We start from the raw sequence: 18065 nt of genomic DNA, 5'->3' as shown, positions 1-18065 counted from the left end.
TGAGTCACCTCAGGGGCTTAGCTTCTCTGACTCATCAAAGGAGGGCATTTGGAAGAGTCTCCCCAGCTCCCACCAGACACTGAATGCTGTGATCCATCAATAGGAATCTGCTCTACACTGCCCCCAACAAGAGGGTCTCCAACCTCTGCTTAGACATGTCCATAGAGGCCCACCTCCCCTCCTGCCTATGGAGCCAGGGAGGCGGGCAGGCAACAGGCATTTCTTAAATACCTCCTATGTGCCTGGCACTGTGCTAAGATCAGGGGGTACAAACAGTTGTTGTTCTCAGACTAATAGAGAGATCAAGATGCAGCTAATCACATACACTGTGTGTGTATGTGTATGTGTGTGTGTGTGGCACAGAAGTCCCAAGGTATGGCAGCCACATGAGAAAGGAGCTGAGAGCTTTCCTTCAGAGGAGATTTGGAGTTCTTGTCTCTGCCCTCCAATCAGAGAGGCAGAAGGCAGTCATGGGGTATGGTACCAAGGCTGAGTACCAGATGCTATGAAGGTGAAGGAAACCAGATTTGCCCATGGAATGGATACATGGGGTGATACTGTGTGTGTGTTAAGGATGACACAGAGACTGGGAGCCTTGGTGACCGGGAGGACCCTCACATGGGCAGGGCAGGTACCCTTTATCCCCTTAAAGTTCTAGGTGTGTCTCTGAGGGCCCAGAGGTTTCTTTTCCAGTGCTACAGCTCATAATCCCCTGCCAGTGGGCTTCCCCCATTGATTATCAATAATGTCAGTTGATCAGACAGACAGATGCTAGAAAATAGTATTTACTAAAGTGGTATTCTGAGAGCAATTGGTATAGTAACCCCGCCCCCAAAAGTCTGTGACACCCTCTCCCACACAAGTACCTGCAGAGTCCAGGGAAAAGTAGATTCAGGCTTAGAGAGCCCATGTGGCAAAGTAGTGACTCAGAGCTCCCAGAAGCCTTGGTTTGGCATCCTCAAGATGTTCCCCTTAGGGCTGATGGCGCTTTTTCTTCTGGGCTTTTCTGTTCTGCCCTTAGCTCCCAATTCAGGCACTGCCATTTGCTGTTCTAGGAGCATTGCTAAGAAGTCAGGGGGAAGATGATAAGATGGAAAGTCTCACATCCTCCAGATCCTTTGAAATTCAGGGGTTCCTTCTCCAGCCAAGGAGAGGGAAGAGTCCTGAGACAAGTTTCAGTCTTTGCCTGTTCCCCAAGACTTTCTGAGAGATTTGCTGCAGTGTTCTGGCTCAGCTTCCATCTGCCCTAAATTTCTACTTCCAAGTACCTTTATGGTTTTTATGTAGGCCCCAGAAGGCATTACCAAGTCCCTCAGCCAATCCAAATCCATGTTCACCTCTAGTGAATAATCCTGTGTTCTCACATGATGAAACATTTCTGGTTTAAGCTTGGAAATGCAATGCTACCTGATAAATATATCAGGGTTAAGTGATAGATAGAGTAGGACTGAACCCAAATTCATTGTTAAGGAAACTGTCAAGTAAGGAAACTCCCTCTACCCCGAAGGTCAGCACTTGCCTAGAATACCAAGAGGATAAGTGACTTGCCCAAGGTCACACAACCAGTATGGGGCAGAGCCTAGACTTGAACCCAGGTCTTTCTGGATCCAAGGCTGTCTCTTTATATCCCTTATGCCCTGATGCTCTGAAATTCTAGGGACTCTGATGACCTAAGTTTTATGAAGAAAAATAAAAATATGCACATTAACCAGCAGAGGGCATTGGTGCCTCATTCTTGACAGCAGAGGAGGCTGCCTAGCACCTGGCTGAGATGACCGAGAGAGCTGGGGTGACCATTTTCCCCTGGAGGAGATGGATAGGGGACCTGACAGAGATAGGAGGAAAGGATGATGAATGGAAGGGAGACAGGAGGAGCTCCTCTGTGCTCCTAGTATTTTCAGAATCGTAATGAAAATCAAGCTGTGCACGAGCCAGGATCAAAGATCCCATCCTGCCCATTTCTGCACTGGCATTCCATATTGGATGCAAAGAGTCTTGGTGACCTCAAAGGCAGGGCTATGCTGGAGCCACTGCTCATGAGAGGGAGTTGTTAAACTTTCAGAAATCAGCAAAGACCAAAGATCAGGACTTGATTTATTGTTTTGCGGATTTCTAGACTTAAGGAAATGTTGGAGAATATGTTAATAATGCAGATTAAACTTAAATGTAGTCGTACCTGCACGTCCCCTCCCTGCCCCCCACTCCAAGAGATCTGGTTGTTAAACATTTACCATTGTAGCACTTCCTCAAAGGGAACTAAGCTAGGCAGATCCTATTTTTCTAAATAATAAAATTCACTTAACAGCAGTAGTTTACAACCACACAGAGCTTTAGTATTTCAGAGCACTTTCAAATCCAGTATTTAATCCAGTTCTCACAATTTGCAGATGAGAAAACAGACCCAGAAATGTTTGTGGAACAGCACATGAAAGTGTCTGAATTGGGAGACAGAGCAGGGAGGCAGTGGGTATTTAAGAAATGCCTTTTGCCTGCCTGCCTTCCTAAGGGCCAGCTCCATAGGAAGGTGGGGAAGTGGGCCTCTGTGGACATGTCTAAGCAGAGGCTGGAGACCCTCTGGTTTCAGGTGGTGGAGAGCAGATTCCTTTTCAGGATCACAGTATTCAGAGTCCAGAGAGAGCTGGAGAGACCCCTCTTTTAATGAGTCAGAGAGGTTAAGCCACTTGCTTAAGGTCACACAGGCTGTTCTACCCACTGTCCCAGGCTCCCTCCTTCCCCCTAATAAAGCTACTCTCCCACTCCTGAAGCTAAACTCTAGCTTTGCAGGACAGTTTTATGTTAGGGGCCAATTCCAAAACCCAGCCACTGGGTCCCATTGGTCAGCTGTCAGGGAGAGGAGTGGTATCTCCCAGCTTCCAGTAGGGAACATTCCTGCATGTGCACATGTAAGTAGAGTCCCATGGGTGTTAGATACATAGATAGGTCTGCATATGTTTGCAGTGACTTGTGATGGTGGAAAACCAGCTAGAATCTGGAGCTGGGAGACCCAGCTGATACCTCCTGGTTATGTGACCCCAGCAAATTGAAAGTTCTTTGGGCCTTGGTTTTCTGTTCAGAAAATGGGTCAACTGTGGGATTGGGGGTTGGAGAAGGGGAAAGGTAGGCAGATATGAGGATTGGGGGGGTGGAGAAAGGTAGAGGCAGGCAGACATGAGACAGGGCCAGATGGGCAGAATGCAGCAGGCTGACTCCTTCAGGGACATCTCTTTCAGGGGTCACAGCCTTCCAGGGATGGCAGGGCAACAATTATCCTTCCCATTGAACAGATGGGAAAACTGAGCCTCAAGAGTAGGTGGTCAGGGGGCTCTCGCTGCCTCCCTTGGAGTAGTTTCTTTTTTTTCTCAGAACTTCAATCATTTATTTGAAGGTAAATAATAATTCAGTGGTTGTCTCCATTTACCTGCAGTCAAAGTTGGTTCACATGAATCAGTCTAACAAATAGCTTGAAATCTCATTAAGAGAGGACAGCCATCATGTAAAAGTGATCTCTAAGCACCTGTCCTCCTGGAGTGGCTACTAGATTACTGGATGCAGTGTCAAGAGCACTAACCTTGGGAGTCATAGGACCTGAGTTTGAATCCTGGTTGTGTTACTTACTAAGTACTGACTTTGGACAAAACATGGCACCTCCTAAGGCCTCTGTTTTCCCTCTTTGTAAAATGGGAGCAGACCAAATGCTCTTTGAGATTCCTTCCAGCTCTGAGAAAGTACAAGGCACTTGGGTTCATCATTTCATTGAGTCCTTACAATAACCTCATGTGGGAGAGATGGAGGTAAATTTAATCCTCTAGCTGGTTTCTAGGGATAGTTTCCCTTGGGGAGGAGGGGTTTCAGCGTCAGGACTGCAGGAGACAATTCAGCCCAGGTGCTCTGGTGGCTAGCGCTCGGGGTGTGTAGGGGGGGTAGCTTTTGTGGGTCAAAATTCGACTCACCCTCAGCTGCTAAAAATTCAGATTATCCCCATTTCACAGATAAGAAAACTGAGGTCCACACAGGGAGTGTGATTTACCCAGGGTCATGAAAATATCAAGGCAAGGTCCTTGATATACCAAGGTCCCCTGGCCTCCAGCCTCTCCCCACCACACACAATCAGAAATCCCAGCCCCCTCCCCAAACACACACATAAGCTCGCTTTTTTCAGGCTTTGTAGCTCTGTGTTTTTTATTATTAATATTATCTTCTCCTTTAAACATCCCTTTAAGGGTGAAATGAAATCCAACCATTTACAGAGAAAATGATTTCAGAGTGTACATTTGGATTCATCCTTACAAAAAAAAATATTACTATCATCATCATCATCATCATCATTACTGGTGTTCTTAAATTAGTTTCCAGGGCTCAGCTCCCTCCCCTCCTCCCACCACTCCCAGGGTCCCTTGCACCCTGTCCCCTCAGGAGGGGATTAAGCAAGTCCCAGGGGATCAGGGAGGGCCCAGTGGCTTTAATTCAACAGTGTGACTTCCCTTCAGATTATCTGGGGGGAGGGAGAAGGAATTGTCTCCCCCCAAAGCTCAGTGTATGAGTATTGCATGTGAATCTTGATTCCCCTCACTGGCCACCTCCAGACTCCCCTCTCCCCTAGGAGTTCTCATCTCTAGGAGGGGAGGTGGGGGTGGGAAATTCTGAACAGAAGCCCAAGAGCAGGGAGGGCTCCTCTACCCAGTGTATATAAAAACCAGGCCATGGGGGACTCCAGTGCCCTAGAAGGGCGGGCGCCGTAGCAGCCAAGGGTATATGTTGGACATAACCTGAAGGGGACCGGGGCTCTAAAAGTGGGGGGCAGGTAGGGCCAGGCTCACAGCAGGGTGGGCCCACAGGTTCCCAGGACCTAGCTTCCACTAGAGCCTGAAATCACAGTTTTGAGAACCAGAAGGGATGCGGGAGGTTGCCTAGCCTAATCTAATCCCCTCCAATGGGAAATGAAAGTTGGAATAGGTGATTGAAGGGCAGACTTTCTCCAGTCTCAGGATCCTGAGCCCAGCCCAGACGCCATTACTTGTTTTCAGTGAAAAGCAGCCCCTTTTGGGGCTGAAAGCTACCCCTGGGGAGGGGGTGGGGGCAGGGAAGTAGAATCCACCTCCACCCCTACCCTCACATGACATTTCTCCTACGTGGCCTCAGATTCAGGAGGCCAGGGTCAAGCTTTAATCTGGAGCTCTCCCAGTAGAAAGGACAGTAGCATACAAAACCCTCTAAACCCCTCCTTCCCCAACAGCCTGGGGTGGAGGCAGAGTATGTGGGAGGTAGGGGCAATGATTATAGGACTGGAGAGATACTAGCTCCTCCAACCCCCACTGCCATGAGGATTATAGGCCTTGAGTTGGAAGGGCCCTTCCAGGCCAGCTGCTCCAACCCTTATAGAAAACTGTAAACTGAGTCCCAGAGAGGCTCAGAGACTTGCTTAGTCACATGGGTTAGAAGGGGCAAAGCTAGGATTTGACCCAGACTCTCTGACCCCCAATCCAGGGTCTTCCCACTGTACCATGCTGCTCTCCACCAGGGAGCATGAGGTCAAAAGCCAAGTCTCAGTTGAAGGTTGGGGAGCTGGGCAGAGTATGGTAAAGGGAGGGAGGGGCACAGGACAAGTGAGCAGGAAATAGTAGGGTCCTAGATTTGAAGCTGGAAGGGACCAAACCCCTCCCTCTCCAGGGGAGGAAACCGAGGCTGAGAGGGAGGGTGGTTTGCCTCCCATGGGAGGATTCAAGTCCATGAAGGTTTGCACTGTACACAGTCCTGGGGAAGAGAAACCACAAGGAGAGGGGGTTTACAAAAGGATGGCGGAGGCATGACCTGAAGGGACAAAGTGACAGACCAACGAGTACAAAAGCCCTCTGCTCACTCTCTCCAAGGCTGGCAGAGCCTGAGGGCCCTTTTCTATAGAAGGTTTATGTTCCTACGGAATCTATAGAATGTAAACGTGATGAGAGAAAGGCCCATCTGGCTCTCTGGCATCTGGTGCAGGTGAGAACTGACAGATCGATCTACTTCTGACAGAAGAGGAAACTTCCCTAAAAAGGGACTTGCCCCAGACTACAGGGACAAGTGACAGGGTGACAGCTCTGGGTCTCCTGACTTCTAGACCAAGACCCTGTCTGCTAGACCAGCCTAGATAGATATACACACACACACACACACACACACACACACACACACGCTGTGTCAGCCACTGACACATGAGTGTAGCTGGGCTGAGAACGTGCTAGACTTGGTGTCAGGAGGACCCAAGTTCAAATCTTGACTCCCATGAGGTGGACCTTGGACAAATTGGTCAACCACTAGCTGCCTCAGTTTCAGTATCTGTAAAATGAGTTCAACATATCTAAGTACACCCTAGAGTGGATTGAAATGTGAGCGTTTCCTCCTCCTCTACAAAATAAGGGGGACAGACTCCATGACCAGTGAGGTCTTTTCCAGCCTTAAATCTAGGGTTCTATATACACACAAATTAACACACATGCAAATTCAGACACATTCGGGGGGGCTTACTGTGAGGAGAGCTGGTATGCTCACACTGGCATATACTCGCACAAAAACAAACTTGTTTGGAGTGGGGGTAGGGGTATATAGCACAGGGTTAGGGAGGAGAAAGGCTGATTTTCATCTCTGGAATGGAGAAGACTTTCCCAGGCTCTCCCCCCACAGAGACAGTGATTTAGTCCCAGCTGGAAAGCTTGGGTTGGAAGCTGGGCTTGCCCAGAATGAAAGGAGTCTAGAGGAGAGGGAAGATTTCATCCTTCCCTCTCCCAAGCCTGGAGCCTCCAAGTCTCTGCCCACATTCCCCACCTACTCTCTGGGGGTTAGAAAGCCTACATCCTTATGAGGCACTTTGTCCCGCTCTATCCCCCACAACGTCCCTTCAAAGAGAACGAACTTTGGGGACCCCTAGAAGAATAACCTCCTCACCTAGAGAGGGAAAACTGACAAATGAATGAGATCCTCACAGGGTGGGAGGGAAGTATATAATCACAAATTCCAAGTCTTGCAGAACTTCATTGACCACCTAGACCATTGCCAATGCACTGGCTTTTGCTCAGAGATGGATTCGGTGTGACGGGCAGCCCATTCCACTCTGGGGTAGTTCTAATTGTCGTCTGGGACTACAGTGGACAGTAGCCCTGGAATTACATTCCAGTTCTGCCAGTGACTTCCCGGGCAACCTTTGAAAGTTACTCAAGGTATCTGGGTCCCAATTTTCTTCATCCATACAATAAGAATGGTTGGCTTGGGGTCCATGAACTTAAAGAAGATGTTTTGGTAATAGCATTTTCATAGAATTCACATCCTTTGCAATCCTCCATATATTACTTTATACATTTAAGAACATGATTCTGAGAAGGGTCCATCGACTTCACCAGATTGACAGCCCAAGGGGTCCAGGACAGTCCTGGACAAGAAGGCCTTCAGTTCTCAATCTGGGAAACCTAAATTTGCCTCTTTGCCCCTTCTCTTCTCTGCTTCTTGTCCTGTCCCCTAGGACCAAGCAACATAAGTAAAATCTGTCTTCCTGATGACCACCCTTCAGGAATCCAAGACAGGTATAGTGAGGCCCACCCTCCAACTAATATCTGGAATGTCAGATGGATGGTGTGCCAGAGCTGGAAGGGATATGTCCAACCCCCTCACTTAGCATACGAGGATATGGAGGTCCAGAGAAAGGATTGACCAGACGGCACTGAGCTGGGGAACCAGAACTGTTCTAAGTTCTGATAAAAAAGGCCAGAAAGTGTTTACAGGCAACAGGGTTGGGTAGGATGGGGGAAGGGTGATGGAAAGTAAGGGAAGCAGGTTCCCATTGTCTGCTCTCTCAGACAAGGCTCTGAAATTGGGGGGTCAGGGGGAGGGGAAACAGGCCTGCTATATATAAATTAAGGTTTCGGTCTGGCCCTCCCCAGGTTAAAGAGAAAGGGGGATCTTGCTGAATCTGCCCCAACACCCTACTCCCAGTTCCTATCAGATGGACAATAGGATTCCCCATTTCCCAAGGGCCCCTCCATCTGTTCCCATGCCCATCTCAAAGTGAACCATAGAATAAATATGAATAAAAGGTCACAACAGGGCCCTAGGGAGAAGGATTGAACCCCAGCTTTTTCTCCTCCCCCCACAGTTCCACGTTACCTTGTCCCTGCTCCTTTGGAATACAGAGTGGGGTGGTCTGTGGAGCAGTCACTTCACTGGAGTTCCTTTCTCCCTGTGTTAATTTCTAGTGGAATGATACAACTCTCCCACCCCCCACCCCCTATTCCCTTCTCATGCCCCTATTCCAAGTCCCCTTCCCTTCCCTGATCCCCACTGTATTTCTAGAGTATCTGGTGTTTTCTTCTCCTACCTCTTATTGACCCCAGCCCAAAGTTGGTTTCCCAGGGGGAACCAAGGGCCACATTTTTTTTAGACATCTGTCCTGATGAGTGATTAAAGAATCATTTTCTATGGCTGGGTGTGAAAAGCCACCTCAGGTCAACTACCCACCTGCATTCCCTACATTCCCTTCTTGCCTATCCATCACTCTGTATCCAGCCTCTTCTCTCCCTGCTGATCCCTATACCTGCTTTGCCATGGCCACAAAATGTGGTTAGAGGCTGAGGGCATGGAGCTGCAGACAGAAAAATCTATTTTCCTCCATCCTCCAGGAAAAAGCTCTATGTGCAAGACAGAAAAAGAAATGAAAAGATACCCAAGGGTATAGACTCCAAGATCTATGAGGCTCACCTGGGGTTGGTACTGGGGACATCCTGGGGATCTAAGTTCCCCTCACTGCCTGCCCTCTTCCTAAGTTCTGATCATGCAGGGCTCCCTCTTTGAGAAGGGAGAGGATGAGAGCAATTAGCCCCAGAAGCCAACTGTACCATCCTAATGCCCTACCCCTTCCCTTCCCCATCCCTCCCCCCCAATGACAATCATGCAGCCTTGTGATGTCATCAGATTTCCCCTGCCTGTGCCGCCCTCGCTGCAGCTCCCTCAGGCCCAGCCTCACCCCCATTGATGCCCTTCACACTGTTCTTTGCCCCCACTGTCCCCTCAGATTGACGGTAGGGATTGTCCAGTAGGTAGTGGAATCGTGGGTAGTTTTTCAGCAGGTACTTAGGGGCGTACATGTGTTCACTGGGGTCAGCAGGAGGGTACACTTGCCGTGTGCCATCAAACCAGCCACCTGTACGGATAAGCTCCCTTATGTAGTTGAGGTCCCGCTTGTCTTCATAGTCACCCCAACGGGGAAAGTCACCATTCTGGGCTGACACCATCTTGAAATAGATGCCCTCAGGGGTGAAACACCAGGAGCAATGCCAGCCTGCAAAGTGCAGTGGGCTACCCAAGGACCACTGGACAAGGATGTGGCCCGTGCGGTTCTCGTACTGACGGAAGCCTGGCATGGTATAGTACTGCCGTCGCCTGAGAAGGATCCCATCTGTGCCATAGACAGTCAACAGCATGTCTATTGTGCAGCCCGACACTACTTCCAGGGTGCCAGGTTGCTTCCAAAAGAAACCATAGAGCGATTTGCGCATGTGGAAAGCGAAGGGCTCGGTCCAGCCGTCATAAAGCTTGAGGAAGAGGACGCCGTCCCGGGCAGGAATCTCATCTGCATCGTCAATGATGAAGACATCATCCGGGCGAAGGTTGCGCAGGCGGGACACACCATCCTGGGTCAGGAAGGTCCGTAGATAGTCATCAGCGATCCATCCATCTTGGCGGCCCCCTGGTGGAAAGTGGTCCAAGAAGACATAGAGGACCTTGTGGCGGATATACTCAAAAGTGCCATTCCGGAGCATCTCTCGAAACTTAAGAGGCCGAGGTTCTCCATAGGCAGTGAAGTTGGACTCACAGACCACAAAGGCATCGACTACATCCCCCAACTCATGGAACCGTACATCCAGCAGGTCAAACTCATGGTTGATATTGATGGCGTTGATGACCCGGCGTGGGGTTTCCCGGGGCACCAGGCGCTCCTTAGTGGGCAGATTTGAGTACTGCACCACAGTGGGCACCCCACAGCTTGGCCCGTGCCAGCCGGGCAGACACACACATTCCACCCACTTCCGACGTTTCATCCCCTTTGACTTCCCCCCAGCCAGCCAGTTTCCGATTGTCAGTGGGCGGCGGGCTGTACCCCCAGAGACAGAGCTGTCTCCAGCCTCAAGTGTCTCCTCTGGCTGTCCTGCTGTGGGCTTCTCCAACATCTTGGTACCTGGCTTGAAGCAGACCCCTCCAGCTTTGGTGCGGACAAAATACTCTGCCCTGTCCTCAGGCAGCACAAATTCCAGCCGGTGGAGTTCCTCGGTGGCCCCCATTGGGGGCAAGGGCTGTAGGAGGGGTGAGTGGGAATAGAGCGGAGTTCGGAGCAGCTCAGGGCCCACGGCTCCCCCAGGCTCTGGGCTGGCTTGAGGTGTGATGGGGGCATTGTTCCACAAGAAGTTGGCTACCAGGTTGGGGCTGAGGGAGGCCAGTTCCCGGGGGAAGGTGACATAGGACAAGGCTTTAAGGAAGTGTAGGAAAGAGATGAGGCAGAGGCCAGCCATACACAGAGTCAGAAAGAGTTTATGACGTCTCATCTTCATCCTGCAGTCAGAAGCAAACAAAGGAAATGAATTTAAGAGAGTGAGAGCAACTGGGCAGGAGACCAAGATATGGGCCCTTAGGTGGGGATGAGGGGAAGGTGGCCTGCTCACGATATGAAGGGGAAGTAGCTGTGATCTCCCAGCTAGGAGGGACCTTGGAGGCCCTCAAGTCTCATTTGATAATATGCAGAAAGCATCTGCTCCCCTTAAAACTCTATATAAATGTTGAGTCCTGTCCCTACCTGTAGGGGAATGTTTTTTGATTTACATCATTCCCAACAAATGGCCAAAGGACTCCTTTGAAAGAAACCCTCCAGTATCAGGGAACTCACTACATCCTGAGGGAGCTCACTGCACTTTCTCCCTCAGCACACACATATACCAGAAATTACAGGATTTATTTAGAAGCCATCTGATCCACCCCCACTCATTATACAGATAAGGAAACTGAGGGTCAGAGAGTGACTTCCTCAGGGTTATGTGGGTAGTCCCTTCCCTTCCTACTGTTCACCTTAGCCAAGTAGTCTGATGTTCTGGGCAACTGGCCAGCCTCTTTTGGGAAGGAAGACTGACCCTTCCAGGCTGCTTCCAGGTACTTGTGTGACTGCCCTCCCAATTCCTCCTTATCTCCTATGCTCCTCACCTCCCCATGCCTGCCAACCCTCATCTTACCTTACAGCCTCCATATCTTTCTTTTCCCACCCTATGGCTTTGTAAGCCACATCCCTCCAGGCTGATGGACACCTTTGGGCAACAGAAAGCACTATGGTAAAATCCCAGCCCTGAGGAGTCTGGGGAGGAGAGATTATGATGAGGAGAGCCCCTGTTGACTGTTTGTCTTGGCTAGAAAGGACCTGGACAGTTCCATGTGAGGCTGCTGCCTCCATGTGAGAGATAATGGAGGTTACTCCGACTTCTAGCTCTGACACTGACAAGCTGACAACCTTCCAGTCCTGCAACCCTTCACTTTCCTCATCTACAAAATGGGAATAATAGACCTTTCACTACCTACCTCAGAGCAAGTTAGGAGGAAAACATACTACAAAAATTATGAGTACCAACTTCCATTTCTGTTTCTAGAGTTTATAACTTGTAAAGGATTTTAAATCATCATCTCATTTCAGTGCCAATAATACTGGGAGGGAAGGACATAGTACCAGTCTTATTACTGTTCCCATTTTACAGATGTGGAAATGGAGGGCCCCCAGAGGGGAAGTGACTTGCCTAGCATCTTCCCAAAAGAGATGAGGCTTGAACCAAGGCCCTTCCTCTCAACATCAGCATTCCCCCAACCCCATCACCCAAACTCCAAATTTTGGGGTCTTCTTTTACTTCTGTCTCTCCTTTGGCCTCTCCATCCAAAGAGTTAGAAAAACCTAATTTCCTCCATGATATAATCACATCCTTCTCCTCATGCTGTCCCACTTCCCCTTCAGGTCCCAATCACCTTCTGCCTTGACTCTTGCAAGAAGCCTCTTTGGTTTCCCTGTTTGCACCCACCCAACACATAGCTGCCAAAATAAGTTTTTAAGTACCTCAACTCTGCTGAAAAAACCTTCATTGACTCCCCATTGCCACTAAGAAAACACAAACTATCTAGCCTGTGGGGTCATTGAAGGCTGTCCCCAGCCAGCAGCCACGCTACCATTCTAATACCATTGATTGCACGTGACTATCCCATGGGTGCCCTTTGCTTCTGCCCAAACTGGACCCCATGCTTATCTGTGCATACTTTCCAGTCTTGCTGGTGTCTATTTCTCTGACCTTCTCCCTTTTTGGTCTTGGTGACATCCTTCCCATTGCCCAGATGTGACCTCATAGACCCACATGATCCCAGGACCTCAGAGGTCAATCTGTCCAACCTTTCACCCAATGCAGGCACAGCCTCTACAGCATCCCCGACAAGAAGTCATCTATCTCTGCTTGAATACTTTCAGGGACAGGGAGCTCACTACAGACTCATAGACTATCAGAGTTGGAAGGGGCCCTTGAGGCTAACCCACATTTGGGCAGTTATCTCCTCTGCAGTATCTTTTACAACAAACTATCCAGTCTCTCTGGCAGAACTGCTGTGAACAGGAAGCCACTCCCTTCCCAGGCAGCCCATTTCCTTTTTGGAAAAACTCCTATGATTAGGAATATTTTCATGACATCCAAGCCTCAATTGCCTCCTTGGAGCTTCAGGCCCCTCATAGCACCTTTGGGTGACAAACAAGATAAATTTAGCATTATCTGTCTCTTCCTTCTGAACTTTTCTTAAGTTAACCTGTTTACCTGTTGTATCCCCCAGGAGAACGTAAGTTCCCCAGGACAGTCTGGTGATACTAATGATCTGAAAAGACACAGCCTACTAGTGTATACAGTGTAAATGCTTATAGAATTCAATACGCTAATCCTTCAGCTATGTGAAGCCCACTCCCACATCCACCTCAAGCCTTCTTCTCTCTGCAGCTAAACATCCCCAGTTCCTTCCACTGGTCCTCAGACACCAGGATGTCAGTCCTTTGCTTGGTTGAATCCACAGCCATTATAGAGAAGAGGGAGAAGAGCCCCAGAGAAGGGAAGCCATGTGCCCAAGGTCACTGAGCTAATGAGTGATGGAGCCAGGACTCAGCACAGGCTTCTAGGCTGCGGTCAGCAGGAATCTTTGGCTAGAAGCCTGAGCTGGGAACGAGGCAACCTAGGGGCAGCCTTTGGCAGCGTGCTCCAGTCCACGGGGGTGGTCTCTCTGTGCCTTTCTCCTTCCTCCTGGCATGGGTGCTTCCTGTCTCCATGCCCTGGGAGCTTGATGCCTTCACATTAGGCAGACCCCAACAGGGCAGTAGCCTGGACCAACTTGCTGCATGATCTTGGCTAATTCAGCCCATCTCTCTGCGACTTAGGAATAAACCTTAAAATTCATTTAGTTCTACCTTTTTGTCTTACAAAAGAGGAAACTGAGGCCTGGACTAGGGGAACTGATTTGATGAACATCCTCCCAAGTTGGGGGGGGTGGCAACACGGCCCCCAGAATAGGCTCTTTCTACCTCCTAAATGTGCTCCCCCTCCCCTGGACACTTGCACTTTAAAGATTCCTAGGCTGTCAGGGCTGAAAGGGGCCTGGCATCACCTAGGACAACCTCATCACATTTCTATGTTGCTTTTGTTTGCCCCCATTAGAATGTTTTATTCTCTCCACTGGCATCCCCTGCCCCCAAACCAGTGCCTGGCACATACTGTCAAATGCTTAATGTTTCCTGACTGATTGATTATAGGTGATAACCAAAGACCGGGAAAACTGAAGAGACTTGGGCAAGGTCATACAACAGAGCCTATAAGAGGGCTATTCAAATCTAGATCTTTCTATTTTACATCTGGTGTCTTTGCCCTTTCTATGCTACCCCTCCCCTTTCCCTGCCTCCCCTCCCCCTCAAGCCCTTTTTCTTCCCCAACCCATCTCTCTTCTCTACCCCATAGAAAGCACTACTTCCAAGCTTCCCCAGCTCCACTGTCTTTAGCCCCTCTCCTCCTCCCCATCCCCCACAGCATCCTGCTCCAAGGCTGGCAGACTTTTTATTTTCCCACAGTAGGCTCTTATGTTGCTGGGAAAGAGAGTTCCCAGGGCTGATGCCCAGCCCCTGACCACCCCAGGGCTGCCCCCACCCCCCTTTCTCCTTCCACTTTAGCCAGAGCCAGCCTCCCCCCTCCCTCCTTTCTAGGCATGGCTTTCTCTTCTTAAGTTTAGGAACTAGAGGCAGGAGAGGACCCACCCCAGAAGTGTGGGCTGGGAGACAAATATTCATAGCAAAGGTCAAAGGGTCTACCTAGCAAGGACCTAGACAGGAAAGTCCAAAGAGCAGTGTCAGAATAAGATTTCCTAATTAACTAGCTTAAGCAAAACACTTTCCCTCTCTGGGCCTCAGTTTCCTCATTTGTAAAAAAAAAAAAATAACCTAGAAGGACCAAACAATCTCTACATTTTTTTCTAGCTGTGAAATGTATAATCTTTAAGAGATCAAAGTCAGACCAGAATCTGAAGTCCTATCTGATATTCATCCAATCAGTCGCCAAGTCCTATACGTTCTAGAGCAGAGATCTGACCCTGGATTCATGAAATTGCTTTTCAAATACTTTGATGACTGTTTTTCAGTTGAATTAGTTTCCTAACCCTTATGTAATTTATATTATACATTTATTAACATTCTAAGGAGGGGTCCATGGGCTTCACCAGCCTGACTGCCAGAGGGGGCCTAGACACACAAAAAGGCGAAGGTCTACTGCTCCCAGTAGACCTCCCCTCCCTGTGTTCCACTCTCCACTGCCCTCCTGCAAGGACCCTAGACCAAACCTTCCTGGAGTAATAGTGCATTCAGGGTTTGTAAGCCTCACCATATTGCCAAAAGGGTCTGGGGCACACAAAAGATAACCTCTACCCCCTTAGAACTGTAAGCTTCCTGAGGGGTAGGAACAATCTTGTTTTGGGGTGTTTCCAAGTTTAATGGATTGCTTGGCACAAAGTAAGCTTAATAAAATAATTTTTCAGTTGTTCATTGGGTGATATAAGATCTATAAAACCCTTTACATAGTCTCTCATCTGATCTAATCGCTTCAACTAAACAGCATTTAGCATCATTCTACACACACACACATATACACATACGTACATACAGACACATATACACACACACACACTCTGGATTACATTGTTTTCTTATGTTTTAAAAGGTTTTTCCTTGCCCCTTCCTTTCAGTTCAATTCAACCAATTTTTTTTAAGGTACCTTCTTTGTGCCAGGCACCTTGCTAGGAGATGGTGTCACAAAGACAAAAATCCAAACCACGCAGGACTCAAGGTGGAGGAGGGGACTGTTCTCAATCCTCCAAGAGGGTCCCCAGGAACAGTCGTGTAAGACGCTAGGCAGTTCCTGAAGGCAGAGGTGGGGAGGACCAAAAGAGTCTAGAAAAAGGGGGATTCATCAAGGGTGCAAAATGTTTTGCGTGTGAAATTCAAAGTAAGATAATAATCTCGACTTTCAAACCACTTCCTCTCCCCAACCCAGCGCATCACTAGGAGGGTGGGAAAGAGATGAGTAGTGGTAGAAGCCTCCAACGACAAGGGGGTGAAGCAAGGAACCTCATTACAAAGGTAAAGTGGTGTTTCTTTTTTAATTGCCACTCAGAGAAAGGAAGGATTCAGGTCTCAAACGACCCTCCCTCCTCCTCTACTGGAAATCCTCTTTCTTTCTAACCTTGCATACCCTTCAGCTCCAGAAAGCTAGAATTAGTACCCCAAAAAACACAGAACCTAGCTCAGGTCATCTTCTAATTATCTAAGCCTTATTACCCACATTCATAAACTCCCAAAACATTAGACTTGCTAGCACCTAAAGCTCTCAGATCTAATTCTCAGAATCCTTGACTCTTAGAACTTGAAGGTGTTCAGAACCTGAGATAGACCCCCAGAACCTCAAGACTCTAAGAACCATAGACTCCTAGAACTTGAGAGAGTCCCCTAGAACCTTAAGACTCTCAAGACTGTAGACAAGGTAAAACCTCAGAACAATAAAGTAATTCCCAGAATCTTGGACTCTGAGAAACCTTGGATTCCCCAGAACATTGGAGTCTCAAAACGTTAGACTTCTAGAACTCCAGATTCTCAGAACCTCAGAATCCTAGAATCTTGCCCCTCCCCCAAGAGACCAGGAACCTCTAGAACCATACAACCTTCAAATCCTCTGGACACTTCTCCGACTGGCCCCAGTGAACTATCAGCTTCGGTGAAGTAAGGTGCACTTGAGTGGGACCACTTTTTAGAACTTCTTAAGTGGTGCCATAGTGCCTAGACCACAAAACTGGCTGGCCCAGAACCAGGCTGATTTAGGGATGAGGAAATTCACCTCTCTGGACAGCTGCTGCTACTGTGGGCTGGGAATGAATTCTTGACCTGTTACCATGGCAAGCAGTTTTTCAAATGGTGGAGGAAGCGGTAAGGGAGGCTACTATTTTGGACCTGGCCCTGACCAAGAAAGAGGAACTGGTCACCAAGGTAGAGATAATGACAACTTTGGCAGGGAGTAACCTCATCCAACTGCTTTACATTTTGTTTTCCTCTTTGGTAAATTGGGGGTAGGGTGGGGGAGGGGTTGACCACATGGTCTCCAAAGACCTGTCCAGCTGTGACTCTTATAGTCCTGATGATAGATTAGGAAAGGAGGGGAGATTCTCAGATCATAGATTGAAGAGCTGAAAGGGGCATTAGAAGCCATAGTATTCAATCTTTCTCTCGGAAGCTGAGATCTGAAGAAGTTAAACCATTTACTCAAGGTCACACAGGTAAGTGGTGAAGGCAAGATTTGAACCAATGTCCTCTGTCACTAAACCCAAGTGCACTTTCACTAGATAGTATGTAGCCTGATGGCTTAGGAGACCTCCACAATTCCAAAGCTCTTTACATTCAAGATTCAAGTTCTGATGCATCACTGGAAAGCCCAAGCCTAACCACCCCCTTTACGAGCACGCAGTATGTGTTGTCTCCTTGGAAGGTAAGTTCCTTCAGGGCAGGGGCTGTCTTGCTTGTTAGTAGGCAGTAAGTGCTCTACTACCCATCTATCTCTCCATCTGCCTACTTTCTATCCATTTATGTGACTCTGAGTTAAGTTCTGAAAAGGAAAAAAGGAAGGAATAGAAAGAGGGAGCTCAGACTCTGAAGTTACTGCAATAAACTGTTGTGCTGTAAGAAATGACAAAGGAAATGATGGGGTACAGACTCTGAGAACCTCCTTGAACTCTCCTTGAATCTTTGAGCAGTCTCTTGGGGCCAAATCTCTGTTATACTCCCCACCCCTGATCCTATCAAAATCCCATTCCCCAGGCTGCCGGGCCAATCCCATCAAGATCCTCCCTAGATTCAATCTGTATTCACCCCAGGATACTGGTCATTCCCTATCAAGACCCCTGGACATTCCAGGTTGACCTTCCCTATCAAGATCATCCCTGAGGCCCCAGACTACTTGGCAACACCTGGATTCTTCCCTCCGTCTTTTTCTGTATTTAAGGTCCATCTCGCCTCCATGAAGGTACTCAGATTCAATCCAGCTCAGACTCTGTCTAGCTGGGATTCTATCTAGCCCGCTTGTGAATACAAGTGTTACATATGCTTAGGCTCCTTAAGAGTCAACCCAGTATGGCAAATCTTTAATAAACTTTGTTTTTCTTTGGCTTTAAGAAGGCTTGAGTTGAATTCATTCGAGCAGGACCCAGGGTGTGTCGGTATTTCAGGGTCCTCAGCATCCTGAACCTCAGTAGAAATGGATTCAAAGAAGCCTGGAAAGACATAGGAACTGATGCAGAGAGAGGTGAGCAGAACCAAGACGGGAATTGATATAATAAGAACAATATCATGAAGAACAACAGTTTGGAAAGACTGATCAACATAACAACCAACCGCAACTCCAGAGGATTCAAACGCTGCCCACCTCGTGATCCAGAGAGGACGGACTCAGGACCCATTGAGGCAC

At 48.5% G+C, this 18065-nt stretch overlaps 1 protein-coding gene across 4 annotated transcripts in view; it reads right to left on the bottom strand.

Annotated features, from left to right (window-relative positions):
* Nucleotides 1–4150: 4150 nt before the first annotated feature.
* The window catches only part of MGAT3 (beta-1,4-mannosyl-glycoprotein 4-beta-N-acetylglucosaminyltransferase), a 64352-nt gene continuing 50437 nt past the window's right edge, over nucleotides 4151–18065 (bottom strand). For all 4 annotated transcript variants that reach the window (XM_072656191.1, XM_072656189.1, XM_072656192.1 and 1 more), the window contains exon 2: nucleotides 4151–10572. In XM_072656191.1, the coding sequence (XP_072512292.1) occupies nucleotides 8934–10571 (1638 nt within the window). In that variant the 5' untranslated portion in view covers nucleotide 10572 and the 3' untranslated portion in view covers nucleotides 4151–8933. The remainder of the gene's footprint in view (nucleotides 10573–18065) is intronic.

The sequence above is a fragment of the Notamacropus eugenii genome, chromosome 3, assembly GCF_028372415.1.
Source record: "Notamacropus eugenii isolate mMacEug1 chromosome 3, mMacEug1.pri_v2, whole genome shotgun sequence".
In the NCBI taxonomy this organism is placed as follows: domain Eukaryota; kingdom Metazoa; phylum Chordata; class Mammalia; order Diprotodontia; family Macropodidae; genus Notamacropus; species Notamacropus eugenii.
Note: the sequence above shows the minus strand (reverse complement) of the source record. Positions and strands in the feature narration are given on the sequence as shown.